This window comes from Aspergillus novofumigatus (assembly GCF_002847465.1).
Source record: "Aspergillus novofumigatus IBT 16806 chromosome Unknown P174scaffold_2, whole genome shotgun sequence".
NCBI classification, from domain to species: Eukaryota; Fungi; Ascomycota; class Eurotiomycetes; order Eurotiales; family Aspergillaceae; genus Aspergillus; species Aspergillus novofumigatus.
The window spans coordinates 4,287,075-4,300,155 of NW_020194275.1; the positions used below are offsets into that span (position 1 = coordinate 4,287,075).

A 13,081-nucleotide genomic window follows, 5' to 3' on the forward strand; every position below is an offset into this window, starting at 1 on the left:
ACTATTAAACACTGCAGCGGAGAGGTCTACATAGTAGCTAGTGATGCTACTTATAGTGACCATCTAGATTATAAGAGCTCAGAAGGCTATATCTACCTACTATATAGAGGAGCTATTGATTAGAAGGCAGGGAAGTAGAAGACAGTCACTATATCTACTACTAAGGCTGAATTACTTGCTATTTTAGGAGCCACAAAGAACATCTATTAGTGGAAATAATTATTTATATTAATTAGATTTAATCCAGAGCATCAAATCTCCATCTTATGTGATAATCTATAGACTATAGATCTGCTTACTAGTAATAAGCTGAAGGTGTGCACAAAGCTTAGGCATATTAATATCCACCAGCACTAGCTTTGGCAAGAAGTTTAGGCTAGCTGTATTTCCATTTAATAGATTAAGATGAGCAAGATGCCTATAGATGGCCTTATAAAGTTACTCCTGCGCCAGAAGCACTATAAATTCATAAGGTAGATTAGCCTTGTCAATCTAGATAGAGATTATTTGATTTAATCTAAAAATTAATATTAGATGAATAGGATAGATGCTCTTAACACCAGCCATCTATCTTGCCTTCCTAATTAGGAAGTATCAAAAGTTCATTCAACATCTATAGCACTAGATTATAAATGTTAGATCAGCTTCGCGATGCCTGCTTACCTAGGGGGGTGTGTTAGCCATATCTTACTGCTATTAAATCCGGAGAGTATCAGATATCAATATTTAGCTGAATTCTGGCTGGGCCAATCAGATTACTGGATTCTACCATGGATTCAACTCACTGGATTGAGAAGATTTTACAGAGTTTTCATTTAGTCGATTATAAGTAGTTAGTTAGATATCTAGATTGCCAGAAATCAGACCTTCATTCATCCCGAATCATACCCTTTACTAGGGTTACCATAGATTCGCTATTATCGGGGATAGAGTTGCATTTGGTGCGGGTTCGGGCGGGTTCAAGCCTAGTTGGCACCAAACCGCTGCGGTTTCAGGTTCAAAATTTAGAACCCGCACTAAACCTGGACCCGATGTGATTTGGTTGCGGTTTTCACCGCAAAACCCGCTGCTAGGCCTATACTAACTAACCATGGTTAGATTCGGTTCGGTTTCGGGTTGGTTAAACCGCTAATTTTAACTGTTTTAACCCTTACCATTCCCCCCTTCGGGGACCCCTCTGACGCCCCTATCAAGCATGCTTATATAAAATTATGATTTTTATATGAAATATATGGTAATTATCATCATATTAATCTAGATCTAGAATATGAATTCAATATCTATAGGTTTGAATGGGTGGTGGTTAAAAAATCATTTTTAAATATGGTTATTGTCAACAGTCGGTCGCATATATATATAAACTACCACTACTTTCATACCAACCTATGACAGAGATGAAATTCCCTTATATCTCAGCAACCACCAGGTATTTTTGAATAATATTTATATCACTAGCAGGCTATCTAGTGATATTAATGTCAATTAAAAATATCTAGAATTCAGTAATTTCTAGGTAAAACATTTACGGGTTGGTTTATGATGGCACTGCTCATATTCCAATGGTATGGTAGTATTTCGATAAAAAACTAAGCATAGAGAAGAGGGGGAAGAAGTATGTACATAGTGGGGAGATATGTAAACAGAGGGTGGAACAGTGCAAACAATCCAAACAGCCCTGGAGAGGTAAGTGGTCAAGATGGGCAGAAAGCTCTGTGTAAGGAGGTCTGCAGGGAACATGATGACGGATTGTCACATTACCCCCCCTTTAGGTTCCAGATGCCCTCATCTGGGGTTTATTATCATCAGGGTGATCATCAAGGAATACATTGTCTTCAGCTGCTCATAGCCATTCTGGTAGGTGCATTGGTGGGCCTGGTATGGCTAGATATCAGGTGTGGAAGTCACAGAGCAATATTAGGGAGTTCCTAAAATTTCAGGCTGGATACCAGGCAAGATTAATGTTATGACCAAGCCATCTTACCTAGTACTAGAGCTTATAATGGTGGAGTTAGGATGCTAGTATCTTATTAACCTCCTATTCATCTTTACTATCAACTTCTAGTGGGGGAGCCAGGTCCTAGAGCTGGCCAGGCAGAGGAGGTGTAGATAAGGCTTTGCAAAGCTTCTTAGGTGCAAAGATGGGGTGGACTTTTATAGAATCTAGGAGATCTAGTTAGAAGGCATTCCCCTCTTACTTTATAATTTAGTATAGTCCAGTAAGCTGGTTAGTAAGCTTCTAACTAGGATGGTCAAGCTTCTAATCTAATATAGTAATAAAGATGTAATTATTAATATTAAAGTTAATAGTATAGTAATACTTATTAGCCTGTTACTTCTATTAATGTTAAGCAGCTTCTATACCTCTATAAGTATATAACTAGATCTCCTCTATGTGTCTAGCCATCTACTGTGCTTACTTATGATTAATATCAAGGTCTAACAGTCTGGTAGCTACTAACTAGTCAAAGGATGTGCATGGTTCAAAGCCTCTCTTAATAAAGAAGGGTGATACCCTAGTAGATTTACTTAGAAGCACTGCAGCAGTAAAATTTAGTATAGACAGCCACTGGTCCTAGTCATCCTAGTAATAGTTAATAAATAGTTATAATTACTATGTAATCCACTAGTTTATGACTTCTATTTAACTATTAGTCTGTGGATGATATCCTAATAATAGCTTAAGGCAGATCTGCAAGACCTTATATAGTTTATCCTAGAAATCTAAGATGAACTAACCTCCCCTATCTAAGATAATTATTTCTGGTAAGCCAGTCCATGGGTAAATATAAGTAATAAAGAGACATACCATGTTATAAGTAGTAGTTATCTTATAATAGGGGATGGCAAAGGCTCTCTTCCCTAGTTAGTCCACCACAATAAACACAGCATTAAACCTGTCTTGGAGTGTGGGAATGAATAGAAATCCATAGTAATATGTTACTAAGGTTGGTTAGGGATTAGAAGGGGCTGTAGTAGACCTGGTAGAGGGTCTCTACGCGTCTTTATTTAATGGTAGATAAGGTAATTATCTATATAGTAGTCCACATCCTGTCTCTAGGAAGTCTAATAGTAGTGAGCATGGATAAGTCTCTTCATCTTAGCCTTGCCTAGGTGTATGGAAGACAGTGGGTAGTAGATTTTATTTAGTAGGTGAGTGTGTAGGTCACCTTCATTAGGTACTACTAGGCATCCTTAGAAGAGTAGAAGTCCATCTTAGAGTTCCCATTAGTCACTACCTGCCTGTGTAAGCTCTTGCTTGGGCTAGAGGCTGTTATGTAGTTAATTTACTTTAGATACCTAATCTACTATTAACATCAGGCTGGGGGTAACAGCTGCTAAGATTTAGGGGTTAAGGTGGTTTAGCTTAAGTATTAACTAAATTTAGTGATTATTAGTCCCTTCTAGGTCTTGCAGCCTGGAGAGTGTATTAGCTAGTGTGTTGAGCTTCCCTAGTTAGAAAGTAATAAGGAAGTGGAAGCTAGATAGGAACTTATTCCATTAGGCCTATTAGGGATTTAGTCACTATTTCTATATAAAATATTATAATGCTTGATGGTCTATAAATATCTTAAATAGTTTAGCTCTTTATAGGCCCTATAGCTTAGCTTACTATTCTTCTAAAGCATGTATAATAGCTAATAATTCTTAGTTATGGATGCTGTAGTTATGCTCTACTAGATTTATGGTTTTAGAATAATAGGTAATAGGATGCTACTCTCCCCCCTACTGCTGAGAGAGCATGCTAGTAACTACACCATTAGAGGCATCTGTCTCTAGCTTTATGGGCAAGGATGGGTTATAATAGGTAAGAAGCAGAGCTTCTATAAGGGCAACCTTTAAATAGTAGAATGTCTTCTTATAGTTATTATTCTATATAAAGGGAACATCCTTCCTTATTAATATAACTAGGGGTTTAGTAATGTGACTATACTCCTGTATAAACCTCTGATAGAAGTTATAGAAACCTAGAAATGACTAGACCCCCTTATAGTGGTGGGAGTCTTCTACTTCTATACTGTAATAACCTTTTCTAGGTCAACCTGGATGCCATCTATTAAGATAATAAAGCTAAGATACCACATCTTTATTATATGGAATTTGCATTTCTTTATTAAGGCTTATAGGCTGTGCTCTTATAAGCACTATAGAATAGTATAGATGTGGAGCTGGTGGTCTAACTTATTATTGGAATAGATTAGTAGGTCATTAATGAATGTGGTCAGATATTGATCTAGGCAATCTATGAAAATGCTATTTATAAAGTGCTGGAATGTGGCTAGTCTATTAGTGAGTCTAAAGGGCATTATCTTATATTTAAAGCTGCTGTATTGCGAGCAGAATGTGGTGAGGTCCTCTAAGGCTGGGTCCATGTAAATCTAATAAAAACCCTGGTGGATGTCTAGCTTGGTGAAGATCTTTACTTTAAAGATATACTCTAAAATCTTATTAATTAAGGGGAGAGGGTAACAGTCCTTACATATTATGGTATTTAGTTTATAGTAGTTAACATAGAAATGTAGTCCTCTACCTAGCTTTTCCACTATAAGAATGGGAGAAGTGAAGGGAGTGTTGCTAAGTATAATAAATCCCTTATAGAGGTTGTCTAGTATATATTCCCTTACTACTTCTAATTCTTCTATATTCATCTTATATAGGGGCCTATAGCTGACTGCATTCTCCTGTTCTAGTTTAACTTTATAGTTAAATTCCCTGTGGTGGGGAGGCAAAGTATTAGAATTATATTTAGAGAAAACATCAGCTAGGTCCTAATAAGGTTCTGGTAGGACTTACTTAATCTTATCTTCAGCAATCACTGGACTATGGTTAGTTGACTAAGATATTAAAGACTAAGCTGCAATAGTCAGCCACTGAGGGAGGGAAAGGGGTTATTCACCCTATTTCTTATTAATTAGTTTGTTAAGCTCATAGAGGGAAGATAAGAAGATGGTAGCATCTTTCTTATATATATATTAGTAGAAGGCTACTGCACTTATTACAGTGATATTAATAATAGTCTTACTTAGTGGGTGGGTAGATTATGATATTAGTTCTATGCCTCTTCCTTGTAGGGCTTATTCTATCTTAAGGGTGTAATACTGCTAATTAATTTCCTCTATTCTTATAGGTTGGTATCATCTAGTCTCATAGAAAGGTGAAGTAGTGGTTGTTGGTGTTGCTAGGTCAGGCTCCTCAGGGGAATAGGGCTTAGGTGCCTCCTTAGGAGCTGCGGAAGGAAGCACTGGGGACTAAATATATAAGTGTTCAGAGGTATCTAGGGACCCTTAGATTGTTCTGAAAAAGGGGCACTATAACCTTGCACTATAGCCCTATGGTTCTCCCATCAAGCCATGTATATTTAAAGGCTTGGTTACTGCCCTAGGAAGAACCACAGGGCTAGGGGTGGTTGGGGAGAGAAGAGAAGATGGAGCTAAGGGAGGGAAGATGTCCCTTTTATACCTTGCCTATTACCTAGTATAGTGTATCACATCATGTTGGTGATCTTAGTTAATAGGTTACCTAATTAGGAAATTATGAGGGACCTCCTGGTTCATCTATATAGCTATCTCATCTTGGTAGGTGGGTGGTGAAGACTAGATCAACTATTTCCCTGCGCAATCCACTAGTATATAGTGTTCTGTGAGCCACATCCTTCCTAGTATAATATTATGGCATCGTAGGTCTAGTATAAGAAATAGCATCTATCTTATAATGCGATTGTCTGTGGCTATAGTTAATATAATGATGTGGGTAAGGGGAATAGACTGCTTTCCATCAAATCCTATAACTATATACTCCCTTTCTAGGGGCATAGTAGGTATTCTAAAATATTAAGATATCTGGATAGCTAAGGAAGTGGTCATGTATATGTATATATTTGCTCTGGTGTTAACTAGGGAGCTTATAGATACTAAGAATCTATTAATAAGGATAAGAGATTTTAATTTGAAACTATCTTCTTTATTGCCTAATAGATTCTGTAAGTCTAAGTTATATAAGTTGACTAAATTTGCACCTAAGAAGGAGACTTCTCCTAGGCATCCTTATTTTCTAGTTTAGGAGTGGGCTTAATAGGTTATTCTAATACTTTAAGCTGTGCAGCCTGCTTCATGGGGTAGCTGTAGCTAGTATGCCTAACCTAGAAGTATATAAAGTATTTGCCCTTACTTATAAGACACTTCCTAGTCTTATTATCAAGGTTGCTAGGAACCAGGGAAGCTATAGCAGTACAGCCATAAGTAGTAGTATTATCTATAGAGGGAGTGGCTGCAGCTAGGGTAGTAGTATAAGATATTACTCTAGTCCCTCTAGTTTAAGTATTAGCACTACTATTTAAATAAGCCTTAATTCTCTCTATATTCTTAATATTTATTACTGTATGGCTGCAGTAGTCCATAAACTCCTAGAAGGTCTTATTATTATTATTATACATAGGCATAGTGAGCTCTTGCATGCGGAGAGATAGTTTATTATATAGGTTATCTTTCTAGGTCTTCTTAGGGATGCTTACTTCCACCATAAGGTATAGGAACTTAGAAATGAAGTTATTCTATTTGACTGATAGCTTTATATAGAGGGTGTTGTATTTCCTCTTAGTAACTTACTCATGATTAGGGTCTGTAAATATATTTTCTAGGTGCTTGAGGAGGTCAGTGGAGTCCTGGTATGGGTTAATAGTGTCTTCTTATAGATAAGGGGTAATGTGCTTCTGGGCGTTGCCCTTAGTGTAACTAGTCATGTAGGTAATTCTCATTATAGGGTTAGGGAAGTAGTTAGTATTAGTAATAAGCTTCTGCTTAATGGCTAGTAACTAATCTTTAAAATAAGGGTCCTTTCCATCACTAAGGAGAGGGGGGTCTGGAATCTTTACTAACTTACTACTAGTAGCTAAAGCCTAGGAACTAGTATTTCTAATGCCAGATCTATAGGCTACCTATAGGGTGAAGTTATTTTATTTGCAGATTACCTCTTTAAGCTTCTCTCAGGCCTTATTATATTCTAGGTTAGTGGTGATAAGCTGGGCCTAGGTCTATTTATGTTCCTGATAGATCTGTTTATTCTAGTGCTTAAGATTGTTGGTCTTACTCTAGCTCTTAATAAGTTACTTATTTAGGAGAGCTGCCTCTGCATAGTTCTAGTTTGCCTTTATGTCTAAAGTAATATAGATTTAGGAGATGGCTTCCTAGTAGTGCTTAGGGTCCATTCTCTAGTGGGCAGTGAATTCTTTATAGGAGATGCTGTTAGCTAGCTTGTGGGTGTCTTTATTAAGGCCACTATTCTCTGTCTGGTTGAGTAGGGCAGTCAGCCTTCTAGTGAAACCTGAGCCTGGTTTAGTATGCTGAGTGGAGGGGTTATAGGTTCTATTCCCAGCTCCTTGCTAGTTCTCAGGCTCCTTAGTGGAAGCTACAGGTCTGGCTATCATTTATTCTTTTGTGATCTTAGTTAATAGATTGTATTGTTGTCTCTAACCATTGGTGTTGTTGGCATGCGAAGGGTTCTTTACAAGAGGAGGTAAGATTAGTGCTTGATGTGAAAAAGAATGTGTTTATTACTGGATCTTGAACCTTCTAATGAAAGAGATGATGCAGGAAATGATACTTAGTTTTATATGATGGCACTGCTTATATTCTAATGGTATGGTAGTATTTTGATAAAAAACTAAGTATAGAGAAGAGGGGGAAGAAGTATGTACATAGTAGGGAGATATATAAATAGAGGGTGGAATAGTGCAAATAATCCAAACAGCCCTAGAGAGGTAAGCAGTCAAGATGGGCAGAAAGCTCCGTGCAAGGAGGTCTGCGGGGAACATGGTGACGGATTGTCACAGGTTAACCTAACTCACAAAACTGCAAAAACCGTAACTGGCGGTTTTAACTGAACTCAAAGTGGTTCCACCCTATGGAAACCAAAACCAGTGCGATTCCCTAGGCTAGGAACCGAACCCAAACCACTGCGAGTTCGGTGAGGTTCGGGTTCGATTTTTGCGGTTCGGTTATGCAACTCTAATCAGGGAACGGTTGACACTAGTTATGTCTCTACCACTTTAGTCACACCACAGCGAAATCGTGGGCGGTAAGTAGTGGCACAAATGCTGAGGAACCAGCGCCTCTGGCATTCTGCCTGGAGATTTGTCCAGTAATAACTCTGGAACTATACAGCCTATACACCTCCCAGTGTCCCTTATGGCATGACTGTTGGAGCTACACCTTCTGGTGTTCCTCCCAGCATCTCTACCAGTAATGGCTTTGGAGCTCCACGGCCTGGCGTATCTCCAGTGTCCTTAGTGGCATGACTACTGGAGATCTTCCTGTTTGTCTCATAAGCCTGTCTGACGACAATCCCCAGAACAAGGAAGGCTATAAAGCAAGTGGCGACGATGGCAGATTGAAACTTTCTAAGGGAAATCAAGGCATTTTGGTTGCGAAACTGGAAGCCGTACTGCCAAAGGGCAGACGGAAGTCCTCCAGCAACTTCGGGAGATTTTGACGCTAAGTGGGGTTCTGAAAACTAGATGAAGCGCCTTCATCACAAAGCAGTACAATTTCGTCATCTAACCGAAGGCAAGCCCTAACATCGAGCAGATATACAGGAAAGCCATTGGTGCTGGGAAGAACACTAACTGGGAGCACCATCATGGTGGACCAAGCGTATCAGATGGACAGTCTTCAAGCGGCTTTCTATTCGCGACGTGAATTTCCTCTAACTTCCTTTAGAGCGGCCGTTTTATTTCAAAATCCAAGTGTGCGTATGATGAGCCAAAGAAGGTTCACAGCGACTGAGGTAACATTTGGCTGAGGAAGAGGACGTCCGTATCAAAGAACTGCTAGGGCCATTTCCATAGAGATCGCGGGCATCCCTGGGGCAGTTGGTACAAATAGGGTCAGTTGAATGTATGATATCTACCTGACCAAATTATGTCCCTGTTTCAGTGGTTCTTCCAGTGAAGCTTGCATTTTCTGCCAGCCATGACCAGACTAATGATTGAAGTTGGTAATACTGAAAGCAAATGATTAAGCTCCTGATCTCCATGGCAAAATCCGGGTCTCTGCCAGTCTGAACACCTGCCTTTAGTATAACTCCCATGTCCCCTACTTCCTCTGGGAGGATCTTCAAACCCACTAGGCACTGAAGAGAGTGAGATGCATAGTAGCAGTCAAAGAGAAGAAATTAGGAAGTTCGCCGTTACTTCCTAAGATATGCGGGGCCTAAATATATACATGGGATGTGAAAGGTAGCATACAGACCAGCCTACCATAAACCTGTGTGCCTGGGATATAGAGACGCCTAAGCAGTGCTGAGATACAGCCATACTGATCCAAGCATTCTCCGGATCTAGGCCCACACGCCCAGGTCCTATCAATGCACGGGGCATGAGCGTCAAACATCAGTACCTGAGCGAAGTCTCCTGACCAATTTGACCTAGTATAGGAGGTTCAGCCTTTACAGCTTGCGTTCGTCAGCTTAGGAAGTAGGCTTGCTCAGCAGGCCAACAAACGAGCTGGTAGGAACCTGTCTTCTTCCAGCGCCTGTGCCAGCCCGCCGAGTCACCTACTGTCAGTAGGCAATCTGTTTGTCGTCAATAGCGCTACTCCGTGACAAGCCAGCTTATCTACCTAACGCTGAAGATCCTTTGGAAGCGATGTCTTTTGTAAGCAGCCCCAGGCGCCGGTGAAGAGTGAGCTGGGGTGGTATGAAAATACCTACACTTCCCTCCAAGCCTGCAGACCAAAACTTTTCGAAAGGACAGTTTCTGAATTCGTTAGTGAAGGGAGATTGACCAAAGGCCCATCACTCACGTTGTCCCCTCCGTCACGTTGAATGGATAGATGTAGGCAGGAAGGGTGGAGAGGCGAGAAGGGGATATCAGACGTGTGGGCGACCGGGCGGCAGGTTTGCTGAAACAAGTAAGCGAGTCCATGTCATCAACAAACGAGGTATCTCACCTCTTTTGCTATGTTACTGGCATTAATTTGCACTCAGCTGCAGACTTGGGTTGCTTTCACAGTCTTTCAACAGCTTGGACGGGAAGAGACTGAGCATAGGGGCTCCCATCAGCTGCAGTAAAGATATTGGGGAGACGGGAGTTATTTGGAGTGAAGGCAGCACAACAAGTGAATGATACTGACAACATACAAGATCGAAGTGGAACAGAACGGCAGTATCCATCCTCACTATATTCAGTTATTATTGAGTAAGTTATAGCAAGCAATAAGGTAACGCAGAAGAATCTGAGAACTCAACAACTGATTTGAATGGTGACTTGTGATATTTTTTTCAAATAATCCCACGCTTAGTGGATAGGCCATGAGCAGATGAAGCAAAGTGTACTGGATCAATAATGCACCAGGCGAGAAGGCCAACAGCAGAGCTCAATATTTCGAAGTACTTGGCCGTATGTTTAATCCCTTAAGACAATATTTGGTAGTTCCCTTTCATAGTACTTAGATGTGTTAGCAATGGTGCTCCTGTCGTGGTGTTATGCTGGGTCTTGTTCTTACATCACGATAAACCCCTTTAACCTCATTATCATGAAGCACTTAAACTGCATGGTTCTCTTCATAAAGTATGCATACAGCTTTCGTGCTCCCTCATTTTCAATTGGTTTCAGAGCTCGCTCTATTTCATCCCGCACGACAGGCCATCCTCCGTTCGGCTCCAAGCCCAACATGTAGAGAAGATGTCCCAGGTGGACCTGGAGCAGTGAGTGATGAACCTTGCACCATACCGAATGCAAATCATCGGTGATCGTAGGACCGCCTGGTGGGACCGAGCTCAGGTCGCAGCCAGCGCGCTGAAGGCTGGGACGGTGGAGTCGGACACCGCCAAAGTCGCGGACAGCAAACCCGACAATTTCTTTCGTCTTCAGGTGGACTCGCACCACGATATTCTGACTGTGACTCTCCAGGCCGATTCCATGAGATGCCAATGGTGGTAGCAGCGCCCTCAGCAGGTTTGCGGTATAGCTAATGTAGCAAAATTGTTAGTCTCACGATATTCCCGGTAGATACCATCGGCGATCAAGATTGGTTCAAAACATGAAATGACTGACTGTCTGAACCAGTCCCTTTTTCTGTCCAAGGTATCCAACTCGAATAAGATCTCTGCATAGGTCCGGTCATCACCAAAGGGTTTCTGGTATAACCCAGTAGCAGGAATCAACGCCACATTCTCTTGCTCAGCCTTATTTTCAAGGTTTTCTCGAATTATGCAAGTTAGATGACGAGCCCTGTCAAAGTCTGTCTGACTGCCTGTAATGGATGCTATCTCCCCATAAACCCATAGGTCAGGAGGAAGCAGCTTCTTCAGAAATTGGGTGACCACCGGCCCTGCCAGTGCAGTCCAAGGAGTGATCGTTCTCGGGCCCGACGTAATCTGGCAATTCAAAGAGAGCTTTAGGTGAGGGGTGAAGCCTAGTTCAGGTCTAATCGAAACAGTCCGCATAGAAATATGCGCTTGAGCACAGTGCTCGACCGATTTAATATGGATTACATCGGAGAAGTGAGCTCGGATGGAGGGGAGCTGGCGGGAAAAGCATGGGACGATGATGCGCTCGGACGATGGCTCAAAAACGTCCAGCTTATCGAAAAGGGGCTTTATTAGCTGCTCAAATGGCCCTGTAACATGTAAGCTTGTCCTGGGTACTGATATGAAGGAAACTTCAGGGTCCAACAGCGTGGGCAATTCAGCGGCGTCAATCGGTTTTAGAGGCGGTTGTGCCAGAAGGGTTCGATGCAGCTAACTATAGATCAGCCAAGGTAATGAAAGGACTGCAGTGAGCCTGGCCAAGTTCGTACCGGATGAGTGGGATGCCCTAAGATACATGATCGCTCCCAATCAATCAGAGGCGATCGCAAAGATAATCGAGGCAATCCCTTCTCCATCTCAAGCCACTTGTCTGTATTCAAGGTTAATTTCGACACCAGTTTGCCTTTTGTATGCCAATAAAGCGGTGGGCTTTAGATAGCTCACCCTGGTTTTCCGCTGAGTTGCGAACCTCTCGCACAAGAGACTCCTCACTTTTCACCCTCTCAGTTTGCCAGAGGCAAACAATTTGGCATATCGTACCTGGATCAACCTCATCCTGAAGACCACCGGTAGCATGTTCGATTTGTACAGGAAGCTGCAGGTCATCTGGACGGAGAAAGCCAGTGACTCTCACGCCGTTTAATTCCACCCGCGCATATGGCAAGATCCCGACTGTAATGCAGATGATGCTTCTGCTTTGCCCACCATCTTCTTTGCCCCGGAGAATCACACATTGTGGCTTTGAAGAGGTTGGAAAGGGCTCAATTGTTGCGTCTACCAGGCCATCGTTTATAGACTGGGCGAGAACGCGTTTCGTGGTCTCAAAGAGAGCCCGGGTGCGTGCCGCTGTGGACGAAGTCGAAAATGATGGCGACATTTATAGCAGCGTTCCGTGAACTTGTCTGAATAGGTAGTGGCCAGCATGTAACGCACTTGCTAATTGCCTATGAGGTGATGTTGGCTGCTGTACTTCCAAAGCAAGAAGAGCCGGCTAGTCCGTAGGAATGAAGTCTATGTCTAGCGTTCTTTCTTACAGTAACAGACTTCAATTAAATATCGAACAAAGGAGCCGATCAACAGATGACCAATATCTACATACTCCGTATTTGACAAAGCGGCAATGGGAGACCACGGCGGCGGTATGTTATAGTATGACGCGTCGAATCCAATGTGCGGTGAAGAAGTTGAGGTAATTAACTGGTGTACAGTAACTATGCCGCAAGCTCCTCCACCTCATGCAATGCAACAGGACATTAATGTGCGGTCAACGTGGCCTGCATAGATATGATACGGAGAAAAGCGGCGTGCTTCCATCATGGTACTCAAGTAAATAATCTACACACTCCGAATTTGACAAAGCGACAGTGGGAGACCACAACGACGGTGTGTTACAGTATGACGTGTCGAATCCAATGTGCGGTGAAGAAGTTGAGGTAATTAACTGGTGTAACTATGCCGCAAGCTCCTCCACCTCATGCAATTCAACAGGACATTAATGTGCGGTCAACGTGGCCTGCATAGATATGATACGGAGAAAAGCGGCGTGCTTCCATTGTGG

At 41.8% G+C, this 13,081-nt stretch overlaps 1 protein-coding gene across 1 annotated transcript; it reads right to left on the reverse strand.

The window, feature by feature from the left end:
• Positions 1 to 10,396: 10,396 nt before the first annotated feature.
• On the reverse strand, positions 10,397 to 12,400 carry P174DRAFT_510732 (uncharacterized protein; the record flags this gene model as incomplete). Its single annotated transcript, XM_024831712.1, has 6 exons — positions 10,397 to 10,463; positions 10,497 to 10,961; positions 11,048 to 11,733; positions 11,793 to 11,893; positions 11,968 to 12,195; positions 12,229 to 12,400. The coding sequence occupies 6 exons, from the start codon at positions 12,398 to 12,400 to the stop codon at positions 10,397 to 10,399; spliced, it is 1,719 nt and encodes a 572-aa protein (XP_024686426.1).
• Positions 12,401 to 13,081: the final 681 nt, after the last annotated feature.